Source organism: Echinococcus granulosus, assembly GCF_000524195.1.
Source record: "Echinococcus granulosus chromosome Unknown EG_S00015, whole genome shotgun sequence".
Taxonomy (NCBI): Eukaryota; Metazoa; Platyhelminthes; class Cestoda; order Cyclophyllidea; family Taeniidae; genus Echinococcus; species Echinococcus granulosus.
The window spans coordinates 913,517-933,639 of NW_020170395.1; the positions used below are offsets into that span (position 1 = coordinate 913,517).

The 20,123-nt window shown below is 41.3% G+C and overlaps 3 protein-coding genes across 3 annotated transcripts; 1 reads left to right on the forward strand and 2 right to left on the reverse strand. All coding sequences in view use genetic code 11, as the record gives it.

The window, feature by feature from the left end:
* Positions 1-334: 334 nt before the first annotated feature.
* Positions 335-9,267, forward strand: EGR_03094 (EF-hand domain-containing family member A2; the record flags this gene model as incomplete). Its single annotated transcript, XM_024492343.1, has 10 exons — positions 335-404; positions 1,325-1,449; positions 1,479-1,652; positions 1,979-2,064; positions 2,139-2,428; positions 2,503-2,666; positions 4,326-4,472; positions 6,382-6,600; positions 8,710-8,841; positions 8,956-9,267. The coding sequence occupies 10 exons, from the start codon at positions 335-337 to the stop codon at positions 9,265-9,267; spliced, it is 1,719 nt and encodes a 572-aa protein (XP_024353269.1).
* Positions 9,268-9,368: 101 nt separating this feature from the next.
* EGR_03095 (DNA-directed RNA polymerase III subunit RPC6) lies at positions 9,369-11,456 on the reverse strand (the record flags this gene model as incomplete). Its single annotated transcript, XM_024492344.1, has 6 exons — positions 9,369-9,482; positions 10,048-10,260; positions 10,569-10,673; positions 10,819-11,149; positions 11,184-11,372; positions 11,410-11,456. 6 exons carry the CDS (start codon positions 11,454-11,456, stop codon positions 9,369-9,371), a joined length of 999 nt encoding a protein of 332 aa, XP_024353270.1.
* A 298-nt stretch (positions 11,457-11,754) lies between these two features.
* Positions 11,755-18,750, reverse strand: EGR_03096 (hypothetical protein; the record flags this gene model as incomplete). Its single annotated transcript, XM_024492345.1, has 8 exons — positions 11,755-12,036; positions 12,822-12,862; positions 13,902-13,976; positions 14,643-14,716; positions 15,129-15,220; positions 15,308-15,338; positions 17,205-17,431; positions 18,709-18,750. The coding sequence occupies 8 exons, from the start codon at positions 18,748-18,750 to the stop codon at positions 11,755-11,757; spliced, it is 864 nt and encodes a 287-aa protein (XP_024353271.1).
* Between the last annotated feature and the right edge of the window lie 1,373 nt (positions 18,751-20,123).

The following is a 20,123-nucleotide window of genomic DNA, read 5'->3' on the forward strand; positions in this document are numbered from 1 at the left end:
AGCACAAAGGAAATTCCTATAAACACACTGTCTTAGGAACGTGTAATATGATGTCCAGAACTACGCCTTAAGTTGGAGCATATGCGATTTATGAAACTAAGCTTTATTGTATATTCCAACAAACAGACCTAAACTATAAAACGCATTCCTTGTAACTACTGTGGTGTGTGTAATACTTATTGGTTTTAATGGACATTTCAGAAAGGAGGCAAGCAAAAAATTCGAATCTCGTGACCGGTTCGTCCTCTCCCGTACTTAGTGACTGCGGTTCCCCTCCTTCTTGAACGTTGCATTTTCTCCCTCAATCTTTTCATTTCTAATAAATATGTCCAAAATGAGTCAATCGGACTTGTCTAAGAACGCTAGAAATAGGAAAGCGGAGACCGATGAGTCTCGCTCCACATGTGCGTCTTATTAGTACTTGTTTGCAAACATTTAAGAAGCAACCACCAAACAAATGTAAAGCCTAGAGTCTTGTTTAACTCTGACTCTAGTTACACGATAAATTAAATCTCAGCAGATTATAGTCTCGCCTTGATTTTCGGCCTTTAGGATACACTAATTGAGCTTCATTTTCCCTGACAGTACAAGTACATGCTCTTCACAGTAATATGGCCTGATACGGTTTCGGAGAAGAATTAGGGTGCTAAACTAGGGCATAGTGGATCATGTAGGCATTTGCCTAGGGGGATAATTGTAATACGATAGTGGTTTATCCTCCAGCATTGGTGAGGCGCCACTTTTGTACTTTGAATTATCCCCCTTGTACCTTGCTGGGTGGGCTGGCCTTTTGGGCCATGTCAATAGCCCAGACACCTTCTCTGCGCTTAATATAGATTCTGCCCGAGAATTTTGTCTTCTTTCGTCTTCAGGGAGCCCCGGGACGCTACGTAATGGCCGTCCTTGGTATGAAGGAGTAAGCCAAGGGCTTGAAATTAAGATTGCCTAATCTGCATCTACATTTTCTATCACTTGCTCATAAAATAAGTTTGGCTAAGTAATATTCGGTTTTTGACATATGCAGCCGTCAGTTTGAATTTCTACTCTGTATAAAATACACGTCCGCTAACTCAAAAATAGTGCTTAGCTTATTCATCACTCTCAGCCAGGACTTTTATATTTTTAGGTAGCTTTATTGTTTAATGCACTTGAATGCTTCGTGCTGAAAATGAAACCACATGTTTTGTTTTTCTGATTGGCTTGCGTTTTTGCCTGCCGCTTCTGCTTAGGATTCAAGATATGAAACGGTTTTTTCGCAATGCTTTGTCACACATTTTTCGCCAGTTGCGAAGAGCATCATTACCGAACCGTTTGTATCGTACAGTCGCTGGAGCTTCTCTATTTTCACTGGCCGTCACATCAGCTCACCTGGTTGTGCCCTTTGGTCAGAAAAATGGAACCTCTAATAAATTGCTGAGTTTTGTACCCGATATTGAACTATCTGGTGAGGTAAATCCGTATAATAAATTCGATTGCAGCATGTTCTGGTGCGTCTCTTCCAAAAATTTGCCTCTGTTGAGGTTAATGGTGAGGCCTTCATGACACCTAGAGATTTCATTGATTGTGTAACCGGTGCTAGACCGCCAGTCAGTATTAAACGCCACGTGATTGATACCGGTATGGCGGAACAGCTTCTTGCTAAGACACCTCGTGTTTCTTCGAGTTGTGGTGCCTTGTTTCACACTCTTGACAGAAGTGGACTGATTTCTTGTTCAGAATACCTCTTTTTACTATCAGTATTAACTAGTAGGTTATTTTTATGCCTTTCTGCATTCTTAGACAGCAGTTATAATTTGCATGTACTATTCAGGATGTTTGATCAGGATTTCAGTGAAAGTATAGAAAAGTCTGAATTCTTTCAGGTAAAGTTGATTCTGCTGACTTAGCGTTGACAGATAATGAACTTATGCAACATGAAATTTTGGGCCGGAAAATCTGCCGAACAGGTTTGGGATTAACCATTTCACCAACCGTTTAGTCTGCATCACAATGTTCTACCACAATTCAGCGTCACTTCTTCAATGAAGACGGTCGTGGAAAGCTTGTGTATAAAGACTTTCTTAAGTAAGCAGTATTTTTTTCTTTTTCTGTGGGCAAAGTTGGTAGTACCTTGCAGTAATTTTGATTTTTAACCTCAGATTTATCTTAGGACTGCAAACTGAGGTTCTGCGAGCGGAGTTTTATCGCTTTAGCTGCGGAGATGACTCGATTTCGCCGTTACAATTGGCTCAGGCGATCTTGCGGTACGCCGAACTGCCGGACAAACTAAAAGGAAAAGGGCTTGAGCTTGTCGCAGAGAGCATAATGTTTGAAGAAGACAGCATCGATTTTGAGTCCTACTGCTCTTTCTTTAATCTCCTCTTTCAATATGAAGATCTATGCTCAGCCCTTAAAATGTACATGCTCTCCAATCGCGCAATTTCGAGAGGTACGTTTTTTGTCCCTTTTTATGCTTCAGTATTGACTTCTCAGTCGCTGATGAACTTTTTCTTCGCCTTGCAGAAGAGTTTCAGCGTGCAGCTCGTGCTGTGACCGGTAAACGAATGAACGACGTCATCGTCAACACGGTCTTCCTGTTATTCGATGCCGATGGGGATGGTCACTTAAGCGCGGAGGAATTCATCTCTGTCATGCGCTCCTACCTCGCTCGTGGGACACGTAGTCGGGTAGGAATATTTTTGCCGATGGATGAATCTTTCAAAGTCCTCGATCACCTTTTTTTCACATAGGGCCTTACTCAACTTAACGAATTGGAACTTTTTTTAAGTCCCATATTTTTAATTATCTTTAGAAAGTGTTAGCAGTTTATGGGAGGAGTGGCTGATGTTCTTTCGAACAACTTCCCCATGGGATGTTTTGAATGAAGTAGATTATTTGTCTTTCTACCCTGTATAAACTGTTACTGAATCGGACGTAATCGATCTTCGTCTATTTGTGGATTTCATGCTCATTTATTACTTTTTCTCTTACACTGTATGTCAGAAAGTCATTAGTGTCGATAAACTTCATTTTTGATTTAAAATAGCTTAATTTTATGCCGTTTTGTGAAGTTTGCTCATGCAGTGGGGACAATTTCTGTTTCGGTAAAGCATCTTTTTTGCATATTTAGGGAAGGTTTTAGTTCCCAAGGTATAAGATCCTGGTCAAAATATTTCAATACGCGATTAAAAACACTTTCATGTGGATTTTCTGACTACGTAGCATTGTTTTGGCATCTTTCAATGAAGACTAGAATTTTGATAAGCATTCGTGGCCCATACCTGAAAGAGGCTCTTGTAAAATGTGTAAAATAGTTCGCTTATTAAACATTACAATTCAATCTGACTAGTAGTGATAATACGGGGCATCAGGTATTCATTTCTTACTTCTTCTTTTTAAGCTAACAAACGAATCAAACATGCAAAGCTTCACTTCTTGTGTTGGAACCAGGATGAGGGCAATTTCGTAACAAACGTACAATTGCCTGCGCTTACCACCTCATTTGCATGGCTTAAATTGTGCATGTAGAGTTCCCTTCATTTCTCTTCTTTTATTTCCTGTATTTGATGCCTGTCGTTTATTTATATTTATGAGTAATAAAGAGTGGCTCAACTCTACAGTTTTTTTCAAAATGTCTTTTCTGCTTGTTTTGCTCTGTTTGTTTTCTATACGTCATCTCCTAATTGGTAAAAATGTTGTTAATTGTTTTTTTGCTACATCATAAATTGATTTTTTAAAGACGTCTACCTCGCATTCACGCATAATCCTTCACCAGTCTGGTAACTCGATTCCCATTGGTCAGCAAGACTTGGGCAGCACCCTCTGTTCATCTATTTCAACTCTCACGTCTAGCCGATCCGAGAAATGGTTGCAAATTAACGGTCAAAATGTACACGGTACACTTGATTAGGCCATGTATGCAGGTCAAGTGATTTTAAACGAAATTTTGAGTTCTGTCGATATCTGTTTACTTGGTGAATTCATGTGGCGATGAAATAATGCAGATCGTTAACTTCCGACCTGTTCAACTATCCCTTTTTTAGAAAAGTAATAAGCAACCTTAGAACCTCTATTTTACCAAATTGTTTCTGCGCCTATGTATGTGTGCATACAGAAGTGTTTAGTTTCACCACAGGTAGATACAATGCCTCGTGTTTCCACCAAGTTCTCCACTCCAATATTGGCACATTTAAGGTTTCCCAACTCAGGATCAAACGAAATCGAAAGAAGAACGCACATTATGTCGGGTACAATTGAGTGGGGTAGCGTGAGCCGAAATAGACTACTGTAAGGAGGCAGTCGCAATTCTTCATCTAATCCGAGCGGGTTACGATTTTGCTTCGCAGAATCCCGCCTTCCAGTTCGCCTATTGGCCCCGCTACGTGGCGCGACTGCTGCGTTTTCGTCCCGTCTTTCGCGGTGATCTTCAGGGCTGGTCCTTCGAGATGGATCGCTCTATGCCCTTCGAGTTGCCTGACGCCAAACCTCACGAGGTTTGTCCCTTTATATTTACTCCTTACTTAATAGGACCTTTAAAATGGCTAACGCGTAAATCTCCAACTTCTACTCAACTGTTATTAAGCTGAAATTTTGCTACATAGGCATGTGTGATCGAGACAGGCACGTTCCACTTTAAATCACCTGAATTCCCGTAGTCTGCAGTATTAAATGAATGGTATGTTTATATGGAATGCCATAGTATTTTGTGGCCTCTACAACTAGGAAACGTGTTAATTGCACCTCAAATTCTGGTTCTTTTTTAAAGTTCTTTTAAAACTATCGTTTTCGAAACGACTTTTACAATTTATTTAGCATTGCTCGTTGGGACTATGTAAGTACACCTTAGTTTCATGCTTTTCTATAAAATGTCTTCTTCAAATTGATCACTCTGTCCCTTCAGACTATTTATTATGAATAATACACCCTTACTCAGATCTGTCATTGTGATCAATCCAAGGATTTGAGTGATATATGTGCGAAGTTTTGAGTAGCTCTTTCTTTCATGTTTGCATCAAGCTACCTCAGCCTCAAATATTAGCATAGCAAACGACATGAAAAGTGTGGTGGGATTTCCGATGTTCCCTTCCCCGAGCGGTTTTGAAGTCGTTGCTTACTGATTCCTGTCTGCTACTTCCCGTGTTCCAATAACAGGCTTGTTTCGATCAGTGACCCGATTCTAGTGTGTCGAATCAGGGGGCCTGATGTTTGTAAAAAATATTATAGGGATTGAGCTAACTTGTGAGTGAGAAGAACTGAAATATCGGCGTTTTTTGGTTGGAATTTTATGACTATAAGATTACGCATCATTCGCAAGCATTTGTTAGGGGTTTCCTCATGTGCTGGATTTGGAAGTTGCCATTTAGCCTCTATCCATTGCAATAGCTCATTGTCCTTTAAATCGTGATTTTTAGTGCGGATAATTGTTATGTTTCAAATAAGCATTGTGATGCGTCGAGACCCTTTGGCTGTCAAGGACATCTGATGAACCCACAACTCGATGGCTGGCAAATTTTTACTCCGGTGATCGTAAACTTAATCGTGAAGCAGCTATGTTGGAGGGCCGTAGGTATCTAACAGATGTTGGCCCAGTGGATAGATTAAGGTAAGGTAGCTAGAAGACTTGATCAGCTTCATTCGCATGCATAAAACACTGATCCAAAGGGAAGCCGTCTCAAGGCCTTTTTTGTCATCAGTATAGTGATATGAACTATTTTCGCATAGTCATTGCTAAGAAAATGGTCTAACACTGGATTTATTCATGAGTTGCAAGCATTTTACACTGGAACTTAATGCCAAAACAATGTCTCAAGCTGAAGCGTTGATTTTCCTCACACAGCATAACTTCATTAGATCTGTCAATTCCATCATAGCCGCAATTAGACCTTTAGGGATGATACGTCTATTGAGATAGGTCAATCACTTCCAGGGAAGCTCAAACTGGCCATGCAATTTTGATGATCTGTAGAAACTGGATCCTGCACCAGCCTCCATGAAATGGACCGCATCTTGGAAGAAATGGAAGTATTCAACTGGTCCTATGTAAAGCCCTTTTTGCTGCAATTTTATCGTTTTCTACCCCTTCTCCGGGTTTTTCGCGAAGGTAGTGAAATCATGTCCTTTCGGTGCGCAATCACTTATTTGGTGTGCTACAACTAAGCGAACTCGAAACAATTTTGGTGTTGTGTGTTTCGCAGCCTACTAGCACACAACTTAAGGAGTCTTTCTATTGTTTGCAAGTCTCGTCTTCTACTCTCCAAATTTCTTTGGTGGCAACTGACATCGATGATTTTCCATCATAAAGTGACAAGATGCATCATTAGTAGTTCAAGTGGGTGGGCGTTTCTATTTCTTTCCGAGACCTGACAATACAAACATATTTAACAAATACTTCTATTGCTACAGTTTGCAGAGGAGAAATGGCTGCCAGTATGGCGCTTCTCAGAGCAGCCACCGTGGAATATTGCGAACCGCCTCTCGACCTTTCCCTATCGTACCGACTGGTGTGTTGTTCATCCCGACGGCAAACGCACTCGCGAACGCCTCACTGGTATGAGTCCCGAGGAACAGACCATCTTCAAGGGCGATCGTGTTATTGTGCTCAAGGGAGTCAGCAGGGGCAAGGTTTATCTCTTTTTTGACTAGCCACTCGCTTTAATTCTCCCCCTCGGTAGCCCTAACTTACTTTTAACCGTTTATTTTCCCCGCTATTTCTTCGCATTTTAAGTATCCACTTAGAAAGAGGCTCTGAAATTCACCTGATAAATAGTCTTTATTCTTTCCTCTTTAATCCTTCGTTCTTCTATTCGTGGTGGTCGCTCAACTTGGTTCCGTTCCTTTCTTCCCCTCATCTTGCTCTAACCGTCTCAGGTCATCGAAACTGCTGAAATTCATTACAAGTAGAATTCCTGTAGTAACTGTTTATAACTAGCAAAACGCTTAGGAAACAAGAATCTTTTGCCAATTTTGCTCATGGGACTTTCGTTTTGGGTTGCATTTATTGTCTGCTGAAAATGGCAATATACTACTTATCATCCCTTCCATTTTCACGCTTCCTTCATGCAACGGGACTAATTGGAGCAATTGAAATTCATTCCGTAGCGTTTTGAAAACATTAAATTTTCATTTTCATGCCTGGAATTTTGAAAACTAATGGATAAGACCAAGTAACGTTTGTTTTCTGAAGCAGGGCTACCGTCCTTGCCCCTGTTCTATTGCTCAAGGAATATCGAGATCACCTCGATCAAGTGCAGGAGTTGAATCACTTAATTCGAATTTGTCTTCCTAACTCTGAGAAGACGCTTCAAATTGTTTTAAATTATTTGAGTACTTATTTTTTCCCCTTTTTTGTTTACATTCGGATTCAACTTACCAACATTTGGTATTATTGCTCATGTTATTGCTGATTCTCACTTGTGGGTAAATTTTTTTCGTGCGTAAATATTCCCTCCCCCGGACTCAAAATCTACTTCAACAGTTGGAGTTGTTTTACTGTTCAATTTCATGTCTCAAATCAGAAACAGCTCAGGGCGATGGGATTGGAATTCACTTGGTGGAGTTTTGTAAACAAAGAGTTGTTGCGGAGGCAGCTTTGAAGTGAAGTACCCTTTGAAGACGCTAGAATCGTGCTAGCCAGCACTGGGTGACTTTACCTGCCTCCCATGGTGTTGGTGACCAGTGATTACCCGAATTGGGCCACTAAAGTGTGAGAGTTTAGCTTATTTCATAAAAGCTCTTAGGGAAATCTCATAGTTACACTTTATTCTCACACTCTTCGTGCTTCATTTTATCCACCCACTACGACGCCGTTTTGCTTTTAATGTTAGTGCAACTCACCAACAGCTAGAGGCTTCCTGTGCCGTTGCCTTCTTTTGTTTGTGAGCGAAAACCTCGTTCTATGCGAGAATAATGCTGAGTCTGACCATGCTGATAATTTCCTATTGTCGTTGTGTTGTGCTTGCGGTCCAGGTTTTTTCATCCCTATTGCATTTTCGCACACTTTTCTAATGTTGCATTTTTGGAATTTTTTCCTATTTTTCTCGAAGACCGCCTTTTACAATCATCTTTTTATCAATTTATCCCAGCAATACTGCTGAAATTGTTTCAGTAGACTCCTGTGATAGGGTTACTCAAACTCCACGTCCGGGTCGGCAGTCCCATTGTATTCGACTTATCCTTCGGGAGATTTAAGATGACTAGTTCTACACGTTCTCTTGTTGATTAGTGGAAATCATGGCACATCATTATCACAGCTGGAAGCTATTGGACTTGCAGCATTGATCAAAGGACCGACTGCTTAAACCTCTTGCCGTAAAACGAGTTCTGAACGTCCTTGACCTGTTGCTATGGCCAGGACCCCATGTCACAAGCATAGAGGTTGAACCATAACAGACCATGGGGCCGCATGACCGTTACACTTTCTCTGAGTGCGCATCCCCTTTTTTCTTCAGCGTTTTGGATGTACGATTGTAAAATAAACCACTGTCTGTAGGGCAAAAAAAGTTCAGACGAAATGGAATAGACTTCCCTTATTGGGGCATGTGGAAGCTTCACTTAGTTCAAGTAGCAGTAACGCTTAAGCCTCTTTGCTGAAGGCAGGATATGCGCAAACTTACTTTGTGACACCTATGCCTTTGTTACGGCTTTATCATGATCTTGTGGTGTCACATATATTAGTAAGAGGGTTTATGTGAACTCTAAGTCACGTTTGTTTTTGTTTGTTTGCTCTCCCAGATTGGCATTGTGAGTTCGGTGATAAAAATGCGGAATCTCGTCTACGTAGAAGGCTTAAATCCTCGCTATCGATCTCCTGAGGGCAAAGGGCCCCTCATTTCTGATGAGAACTACCTCAAAATCAACGAAGAGGTGCGTTTCTTACAATCCTCCTCCCGCCCACATATAAGCTTCGGTGAAATATACTTTTCATAGGCAAACTAGTGGTTATCGTCCTGGGTAGTAATGCATTTGCCCTTCCTCCAGGTGGCTCTCATGGACCCCTCCGATAGGACGCCCTGCGAAGCAGTGTGGCGCTACGACTCGCAGGGGAACCGCGTGCGCGTCTCCAAGCGCAGTGGGCACCTGCTGCCCTTGCCCACAGCTGCTCGCATCCTCGACGACCTCACTGATCCTGTGGCCGCCGAGGTGGGGGAAAAGGACACTCCCACGGAAGCTGTCACCAAGACAACTGTGGATTTCGTTGCACCAGAACGACTGGAGACCTTTGAGGAGGAGTTGATGCGGGTCTATGCTCCCGAAGAGAAGCGACAGCGAATGCCCACCTTCTGGTACTGAATTTAACGTTTTTTCGGCAGTACACATACACACACAAGTTGAACTTTTGCATTCGCTCGGAACCCAAGGAAGCAAAAAGTGTGTGTGAAGCTGAATAAATGTTAGTCTTTTGTATTTACATTTGGACCAGTAGAGGTGCCGCTGTCCAAGAAAGCAGAAAAGATGGGACAATCTGGGGGACAAATTACTCCTCCTGTTCGACTGCGTCTTTTATTCTAAAGGAGACGAGAAGAAACTGTACAGAAAATGCGAAAATATAAGACAATTATTCGCCACTTGCCAGTTTTCGGTGGTAGTCCCAGCCGAGTAACCAAATAAGTCACGAGTCTGATTCCAAGCGGTGTTCATTTTTTAATGGCGAAAAATTTTGAAGGAATAAATGCAAGTGTAATTTAGACATGCTAAAAGTGAGGATTGGGAAGGTAGTTTCGTGGTAAGAGCAGTTTCCGATTTGGGAGAGTTAATACAAGATTGGTACGTGGTAGCTTTGAATTGACCCGAGTGCGCACAGCTTGCCAACGCCAGTTATACCCCATGCAATATGAAAATTAAGCAGCCAATTAAGGGATACAACTCAAAATGCAAGTGGCGATAAAATCTGAGCTGTTTTTCACCTGGATGCAGTAAAAACGATGTAAACAAGATGAGTAAGAACCTCAGGAAGACTTAAAAATGAGGGGAGGTCGTGGCTTGGTTATTAGTTATGGAATTAGAATTCACAAAATAGTTCAACCAGTTAACGACTTATTGAAGCAAAAATGAGTGGGAATGAAAACTTACGAGGGCAATGGTGCATGGAATGTGAGCGAGGAAAGCAAAGCCGGGAGTTCGAGGAGCGAGGCGGTACAGGAAAGATCGAGTTGTGGTCGGCTTACTCTCGCCCTTCTCGTCCACAGCACTTGTGTCTACCGTCGTCGACTGCTTCATCTCCAACTCGCCGCCGTAGACCAGGGCGTCAAGCACCGTCTTTACATCTGAGGGAACCAGGGGGACCTGTGGGAAAACGGCACCGTCATCAGGACACTACCTTTAAATGGCTAGATTTTAATCAGGAGCTTTTCCCATTATACCTCGAAGGAAAGGCCGTATAGGAATTATTCCACATCTGCCAGCAACGAAGGAATCTAGACAAAAAACTAAGGCTACGGGACGAGTACGCCTTCTACTGGTTGAGATAAAGCTAATCCGGTAGATGACCAAATTCACTGCTCAATGATATCACGTGGCTAGCCTATTAATTCATTGCCTAGGTATATAAGTTAAGTAGAAGAGACGTAAGAAACCATAAATGATGAACGAACCGTGCAGAGTTTAGCATCGGTGATAAAGCGATGAAACTCTTCAACGGAGGCATACGACGAGTTCCACCTTTTTAAAGGATCTGATATTTTCGAAACCGATTCAGTCTAAACATATAAAATGCAATACTTTATGTTAGTCAATGCCACTGGCTTCCAAAATGCACCCTACTGAAATTATATGGGCAAATGAAACATAGGTAAAGTAACAGCTTAAATAATCGTCATGGTGCAGATTAGAAATACGATTCACCTTGTCCTGAATGTACTTCAAGCAGGCCGTCCGCAGCATTGCCACAAACTCGCCATCCACTCCAGTCTCACCAGCAAACAGGGTGTTAGCAGCCAACGACTCGCTCGGTTCAAGCTCATAGAGAAGGAAGATCTTTTGCTTACTCCCTGCCAACACAGGTAGTTCCTTGACCAATTTACGCCCTATCAAAGATTTTAAGATGCGAGGCAGGCGATTCTGAGGCAGTTTGGTATCAATTGAAATAGCCTTGACCGTCGCACCCTCGTTTCCGTTTTTACGGATGCAGTTGTATACCAGACTCTCTTCTACATCTGTGAGGGACTTTAATTTACTAAAAGCAGGGGTTAATGTAAGAGATAACCTACTCGATGTTGCCAATTTCACGCATACGCCAGGAGAGAGTTCGATTAGAATTAACCAAGACTTCCACTTGGCCCTCCTTTTGCATCCGGTTCAGAACCGGGAGAAGTTGAGTAAGTGTTATATCGGGAAGCTCCTCTTCAAAGGTCTTCTGGGTCACCGGATCGGAATGCGCAACGAGAATTGACAGGATTCTAGAAAAGATAATCTCTAAGTCTGTGTGAAGCTTACCTCTCGGGCAGCTTCGATAGATCGACTAGCTTTTTAGTTTCTGACATTGGTAGGTTTCAGAAAAGTCTACAAATGATACCAAAGTGCGATAGTCACACAGTTAGAAGATGAGGATGATAACACGACCGGTAAATCAATGTTTGTGCATGAGACCGAGATGGCTCGAGATAGTAAGCGATGTCCACATAAACACTTCAACAAGTTCAACTTTTCCATATTGACCCCAGTGAGCTAATGCGGGACAACTTAACCAAATTTGGGTGCATAGTCAATTGAATGATTAATTAAAAGTGGCGAAAGCATTGTTTAGGTAAATAAAGCACTCCTATATTAGTTAAAAGAGATTTAAGGAGATGTACCCAAGCAAATAAAACAAAGTACATCAGCTAAAGCTTCATCCGGTGGGCATGTGTACCGACAATTAGCAAACCGGTTATTGGTATTAAGCCAATGAAATGGTGGGAACCTTGAAAATAAATAACATTTGTGTTTAACAGTTTTAGCAACACAATGAAAGTTTTTACTCACTAAAATTTGCACATACCATTCGTTACAATTTGTTTCGGGACCCCCAGGGCTTTTTTTGTAGTAATTTGTCCTATTCAGCTTGTTGCGTAAATTTGATGCCTGACAAAGGAAAACTTATTCCAGCCCTCACTAACGTAATTGTTTACGAGAGCTTTTCTGACATCTGGACTTTTATACAGTGGTCCAGTGCATTTTTTGCCTCCGTTGGCACGCATATTTTACAATAATTGATAAGTTAAAATGCGGACACCAGTGTGTTTGTACAAAAAAATAATTTGCAATCAAGACCATGTCTTAAAAGTCGTACCTTAATATACCACTTCATTTTATAGTGATTAATAGACGTAGACGTATGGACATGCTGTTTTTGTAGCCACTTAGGCATTCAGAGTTATCGAGTAGTTATTTCAGAAGCGACAGCATCATGTACGAAATAGATCTATGAGACAGCCACGGTCTTCCCTAAAGTCTTAACAAACCATGTTAGTATGGAGGTAGATCTATAATTCGCATTCAGAAGGCTTGGGGGGCTGTAGGCATTGCCGGAGAGTCCTGCCGGGTGAAACTCTACCATATGGGTGCTGAAAAGCCCGCATGGTCAGCTTTGGAATTAAGCGTGATACTATATGACCACATAGGAAACTCAGGCATAAGCTGGTTGTTGATGGGGCTGGGCATCCGATTCGCATATTCCTTCCGGGCAAATTTAGGCATTTTGCTAACACAAATTCCCACGGATGTCGAATGACGAATTCGTTCGACAGCTAAAATCCTGTCAAAGATTAAATACACATCAACACAAATTTTTTCCTAATCGTGACATGGATCTTTGGCGCACTCCGACTAAAACCTTGCCAAAGCCGTACGAGGGATAAAACGACTACCGGATTTTGAAACTCACACTTTATAAATAATTCCTGAGAAACTAAAGAGAAAAGATTTTTGAATTTTCAAAAATCTAGTAAGCGAATAAATGATACATTTAGTGGAAATAGACCGGATGTGACAAATAGTACATTGCAATTTCCTTGTTCTAGTAATGCCTCTGTACGCGAAGTATGTGAATGCAAACCGCAAAAAAAAAATTAGAGGCGAAGAATTAGGTCAATTGTGGGAATCCGGGGAGGTCTAACACCTTTTTCAGAAATGTAACCTTTTTAGAGTGTGCACGACGATTTTTAGAAGGTACGCAAAAATGATTTTTGTCAATATTACTGCTCTTCAATTCTCTAGAGCAGCTTGTAGCGCTCGAGATTCCCCTGACAACGATACTCGGGCAGAATATGTTTTATCGACGTACAGAAGGGTTGTGCGGCTACCGGCATGGCACGGAGGCCATGCCGCTGGGCGGAAGTACAATGGCCGTGCCTTTTAGCATCCTCGTGACCAAACCAAACAGTCAAACAAACATAAAGCACTGCATACCTTTGGCAATATTCTGGTAGCGTAAATAGAGGTATGCAGCAGTAATCCTCGAAAGCATCTTCGTTTGAGATGGATAGTTAATTTAATCTCACCTTAAGTTGGCCGTTGGTTCAGTTATTGTTTCCAAGTCCTGTCAAGGGTGCAATCGGCATTCTTAATCAAACTGCAAGATCAACAATGCATTCCATGAACCCTTTCCCAGACAACATTGCCTTGTGCTGATTACCCTTCCCTTAAAGCAAAAAAAGCGATTGCATAAATTGTAGCTTCCTACGAATGTTTTTAACTAAAATGCGAAACATGGTTTTGTATGAAGTCACGTACGGCGTAAATTAAACGCTGTCTACAAATGACGGACAAGGCAGACGTAAAGGGAGTAATGCTAATCTATTTACAAGAAACCCATTTGCATATTCTCTCTATTATTTGCTAAAAGTGTGCCATTTTATCAACCTCATGTCTTTATTATCTCACCATCTAAAAGAATAACAGATTGGTGATGTCTGTGACAGCCGGCATTTTCAAGTGCGAACCATTACCAAAGTAACTAGAATTTACAAACAAGAACACTTTTTTAATAACGATGCCGTGATTGAACCTACAAAATACTATAGCTGTATAGAATTAATACAAAATATTGAACTAGCACAGCCTTACCTTTCTGTCTTTTTTAGCTTTACCAGCCTTTCATCTTTACGTATCCAAAAGAACTGTAACGATATTCACCAGCGAAGCGTTTGCAAAAAAGTGTGCACCTGTGAGGAGACGTACACAAAATGCGTCGCAGAAGAAATTTTTACCTTCAAGATTGCTTGTGCTACACCTGTTACTGTTACTGCGGATACTGGATCCAAAAAGCCGCATTTATAGGGAAGAACTAACCATTAAAGCACAGAGATGACCGCCTTGTTGCAGAGAACGGCAATTTTCTTATCAGCTCAAATTCGAAATCGGTGTTTTTCTAACGAGATAAGGACGGGTAACGGAAATTGCAAAAGGACAAATTTTCATCAAATGGGTGGCTGTGTATATACTATATGCTACTAGGTCTCATTCAGTAATTTTCCAAACGTGACTCGTAAACAAGATCTTGGAGAATAAATTTTAATAGCATGAAATCAAATTGAGAGTATTATCTTTTAAAGGTTAACGGCATGTTTCATTCGTAAACTAGTAAACTTTCGCTTGGCTCTTTTACAATGCTTCAATACGTGAGGTCAGTAGCTATTTAAAATTGCTATTGTTGCTGATCGGTGGTCCATATAGAGCCCTCGAGAAACCAAGCCATCCAGTAAAACTCACATTTTTATAACTAGCTTTCAAATTTTTAGCGTATATATTTATAGACTTGCCACTTGAAGAAGTTTAATGACGAATATGATTTACCTCGGGTGGGATAACTACCCGCCATAGAATATGATGCTCAATTTTGCAGCATTTTCCACCTTAGAATAGTGGAAAACGACTCTGGCTTATGTGCAGTCCAGCACTTTGTCAGCAGTCCCCCGGATGATTTAATACATCCGTAAACGATTCTGTTGAATCACTTGCAGCCTTCGGCAGGAACTATTGCAGTGACTTTTTCCATCCGTATTTCTTTGCCATTCCCAAGCTAGCCACTGGGCTTTTGGGCTACATTGATGGCTTCTGTACTGCATTTATCGCAATAAAAAAGCTAGAATCTCGCAATTCCTAAAGTCATGTAACCTCTGTCAGAAGACTAGCCCAACTGTTTGTTACCACTTCTTCATGGAAAAGGCTTCTACCTTAATGGTGTTTGTTTAGCAGAAAAAGTTGCCGATTGTAATCGTATTTTAAGCTCACAAATGCAATATCCAGCTTTGTCAAACTCAGGTATCTTAATATAATAAATAAATTATATATGAAGTTAAGAACTCACTGCCCTAATGATGGCTCTAAGGACGTTTCTTGCGTGCCAACTTACATGAACTCCTATTGAATTACTAACAAATGCGCTTTTAAATTAAAATTCTATATGTAGATAAATTATTATTAAAGGAAAAATCTCTCCCCAGTAGTATTCATATCTGTAGTGCCCCAAGACTGCCCTGACGACACAAGAAGGCGTAACACTCGGGCTGCTGGCATGTCTCGGAGACCAGCCCACCCACTGACGATACAATGGAGGAACGCTTAAGTAAACCCTCTACCAAAACAGGGAGCTAAACAACTAACCCATCACATAGATCCTACCATCCCTTGAGCGACGTGCCTGAGGCTCCCCATGGTCGACCATCACAACGTAGTCAGTGCTGCAAGGCAGAACACCCACGAGCCAATCATGTCAGTCACCAAATTTCCATGCAACTGAGGAGGTACATGACCGCCTCGTCACTGATCTATCTTGCCAATTCTGCTAGATCTGGAGCTTCCTCCTGCAGGGGAATTGGATTTCGGTACGGGGGAATGCATTGGCCATCACACGTGTCAACAGCTGTTTGTAGGATCACTGTCCTGAAAGTAGTGTCACATAACGAAGGACAAGTTTTAACATGGTACCGTGGGGGTAAGGTCTCGCCCCTGTTCCTCAAGGTACACTTCCCACTTCAGTGCTGCCCAGCCATTTCTCTCTGGGCTCTATCCAGCTAGTAGAGAGGTGGAGGAGGAATTGCATGTTCACATCATTGTTAGTTGCATACAGGTATGGTAGACAGCCCTGTAAAGAACTTTCAAAATGATTCACGGCTAGTGCCGCTTCAGATGTTAACAGCCTTCCTACGGACCAAGGAACTGGGATATTTGCAGGTCATAGGTGTCATTTTGAGACTTTCTGCCAAGAGTCGTCACATATTCTCCTACCCAAAGCATATGTACTTCTTCAATCACGTTGCCCTTTAGGATCGGGCTCGCATTCCGCTGCCACCAAGGTAGAGCATCGGGACTTCCCTGAAGACGAAAGAAGACATAGTACTCAGGCAGAATATGTATTGTCGATGTACAGAAGGGCTGAGGGGCTACTGGCATGGCTCCAAGGCTGAGCTGCCCCTCGGAGGCAACAATGGCGGAACCCGTAAATGGCTCGTTACCAAAACAGAGTTGAACAAGCAGGTAATTTATTGTCACATCGAGTTCAACTTCAAATTTCAAGTATTTTTGCCAAATGGGCCCGTTTCCTTGAAGTTACAGCATTATCTTTTATGATGATACAAACAACTTCTTTTATAAAAGAAAGGTCTCGCGATTCATTGCTGTAACATTTACGGGGTAATATTTCTCATGTAAAATCAAGGGGTGGTATCTGGCTGCGGTAACCGACCCTTGTATTTGTACGCATTCTCCCATCTCTTCGATGTTGCCTGGCCAATCTGGTTAGCGTTTTAGTGCCTAATCTAGTGCTACAAAAACATGAAATCGCTCGGCTACAGGTTCACCCCATGGGGTCAGCCTGCACATTGCACGCCAACCTTTGATGGGTTCAGGGGGGCGAATGAGTCACACATCGTGCGGCTGGCCGTCTGCATTGCCCCATTGAGTTCGCCCTTCTTTTAAGGGGCTCTTTAAAGGGGTACTGTCATTAGCAGAGTTCTCTATTACTACACTTGCGTCAGTAGATGTAATGAACAAATTCTTGTTCTCCCACGATCCCTCCTCAGACCAAAAAGTAAGCTTCTATAAAAATTTATGGTGCTCATACACCAAAAAACTTTGATATCTTTATGTCAAAGGCATTTCCGATTTGGTGTTTTAAAATAAACTAATCTGTTTGTAACACGATTTGATGTGACCGTTTATCAAGAATTGCTGTGATATAAATGTAACAAGGTTGCGAATCTGGGTTACGATTTAGACGTATTCCGTCTGCCTGCATAAGACAAATTTACAAATTTATGGTGCTGGAGTTTTCCAAAGAGTAAATCACTTGCACTAAATCAGCCTTCTTTTCCAGGCTGCTGGAAGCACTACTCCACATAGTGACTAGTAATTTGACGAATGTCAAACTGTGTTGTGAAAATTTTCCGTTGGTAAATAGGTTAATGAGATTTGGAGTTTCAAAGACGTTTTTAAAATGTGGATAAAAAGAAATTGCTTCATGGTAAACCTCAGGCACCTTCTAATTTAAAATGCAAACTTTTCTTCAACAACGAACATCTGTATTATGCAAAAGTCACTATTTTTTGACGCGACAGCTGAAGTCATAAAGTTTGGTCAAGACATCTTGAGGTCAGTCAGTGTAGGGAATCGGATGGATGTCAAATTATACCGGATACCACTTTACGATGGTCGCCATCAATTTGACGCATTGTTATTTTACACGCGGTCGAGCATCTGTGGGTAAATGGATCGTTTCGACTTCACTAGTTGACATTCATCCATCCATCTTCAGAACAAAGGACTGGTTCCGATTCATCCGCTTTGGATTAAGTAAAGAAGCATCTTCCAACTTACCATTCATCGCTTGTAATGGGTTTCGCTATGAGGCAAGGGAATATTTACTTCTGGCCCTTATGCAACGGCAGATATTCGACTTCACTTCACCATCCGCACTTCTGCGTCAATTGAATGTGTCTACCGCAACTCCGGAGCTCAAGGCCATTTATTTAAATAAGGAACAAATCGACTAACTTTAAATCGGCTGGAGTCATTTCCATAAAGGACATTATCAACAGAATAAACCAAAATTCGGATGATGTATAGCGATTTCCTGGAGGTGTCTACCTCTACAAATATTCAACTAGGTACATCTCTTATTTAAATTAAACTGTAAAGGCGTTATTGGATGCATTGTTTACGCTTTGCCTTTTCTGTATAAGAACTGGGCATTCAGAGTAGATGCTTGAGTAACATACCGAATTCAGAGCATTCCTTTGTGTGAATTGTCCAACTAGAAGGATCCAGATTGAGTAGTTTGAGACTAGTTGCACTTGAGCAGACGATGCTTCACCGTGTCAACTTGAGGTGAAAATAGGGCTTCCAATGCTGCTTGTGCCCTGAGGAGAGGAGGAAAATATCAGAGGGCCCCTGGTAAGAGCACACTCGCGTACCGTCTTACCATGAAAATGGCACTTTTTTGAGCGACTGAAATTAGGGCAACACTTTGACAAATATTCCACAAATACTGTCAATTTCACTTCCGTGGATGGCTTATTTTTATTAATGAAACATTAATATTCATGCTTAGTCAAGGATGTTTCTCAGCGTCAGCTGCACTACCTCCATCTGCACTACCATGAACGACGAATTTTAGGTTTGAAGTCGTCTGGCAGAATCCTAGCAGAGTTTAATGGAAGGTATAGAAAGAGTGATCCATGAGAAGTCTTTGTTCACAAGCAAATATGCCTAATGATGTGTTTCCTACAAGCGTTTCTTAAAAACTAGTGCATTTACTTTTACAGGTAATTTTAAGTAAGGAACCATTCCGCCATCCATTGGTTTGGTAAAGAGGCCGCTTAGGTGCTACGCCATTAAACCCTCAAGCAGTGGACAGACCTATAGACCATGCCAGTAGCCCCAAGCTTTACTTTAACGTAGACAACACGTATTCTGCCGAGTGTTATGTCCCCCTTCGGCATTAGGGAAGTCACGGTAGTCTCGGCAGTCAAAGATATCATTACTATCATCTGTGACGCTAGTACAAAATGCCGCCTTTTTGCGGTGAGAGATATACACTCTGATCCAAACATTTTTTTTCACTTAGACCCTTCTGCTGATTATTTTCATGGGCATTCAGATATCTACTAGATTTTACTTGTTTTAATTTACGTCCTTGACCCCGCTGTCCCTTTTAACCATAGAATATGCAGTTTGTTCGCCAATAACGTTGCCTTAACAAACCACATGCCTAAAATTGACAGAGTACCCTTTGTACGGGATGTGGGACTCGCATTTTACTCCGTACATTGGCTAGGTACCTGTAGGAGAATTACAAAAATATTATGCTGCACCTCAGTAGATGATCTCCTTTTATTGAGGAGCGTCTGTATTTAACCTTTCCATCTGTCGATTATAGTTACCGAACCCTTTCAAGAAGCCCCCCAACTGGAAATTTTCTTGCCTGCAATTAGCCAAATGAAAACTGTGAAAATGCCAATTAACTAAATCTTTCAACTAATGTTCACTCCACAGTTGATCGAAGCAATTTTTTTACTTTTCTTTGTAAGTGAAGAGACAGGCGTTAATGTTCCACTTTCCCTTGTGCTACTTTATAATCAGCTCCTAAATAATACTGATATAAAGTAAATTTAAGCCCTTTGAGTAATCTTTTGATTAAGTTCGCCATTTGAGAAACGAATCTTAAATTAACGGTAACAGAGTTCTGACGACTGTGTAATGGGACATTCAGGGTCTATCTCAGCTCCACAGCTTTTCTTTATAAAACGTTCCTTACCTCACGTATTCATCATTTGTTATGCAGCTTTTTTACTGTTGATACCTGAATAAATCTTTGAAATATGCAGTTTTAGAATGTCTCAACTCATCCTGAAGCACGTCTTGTATTGTCGACAGCGTTTATCTCATCTGTATTGACAGTTGGATACTAACTTAGTTTGATTAAATTCCTTAAATCGGCATAACTATTAGGAACCAAGCACCGGTTTATGTTGAGTTAAAGTAGAAAGGAAATGTGCTAATTAATCGCAAAACCTACAAATGTTAAACCGTAGGACATCGACTTTCACTTCTCAAAAGTTGGCTGAACCGGTAATGTTAACATTGTGAGAAAGGTGGTTATTTTGGAGTGCTGTGGAGCACAAAGTAAAGCGAAAATTCTTTTATTCATTCAGTCTCAAGTTGTTTATTTT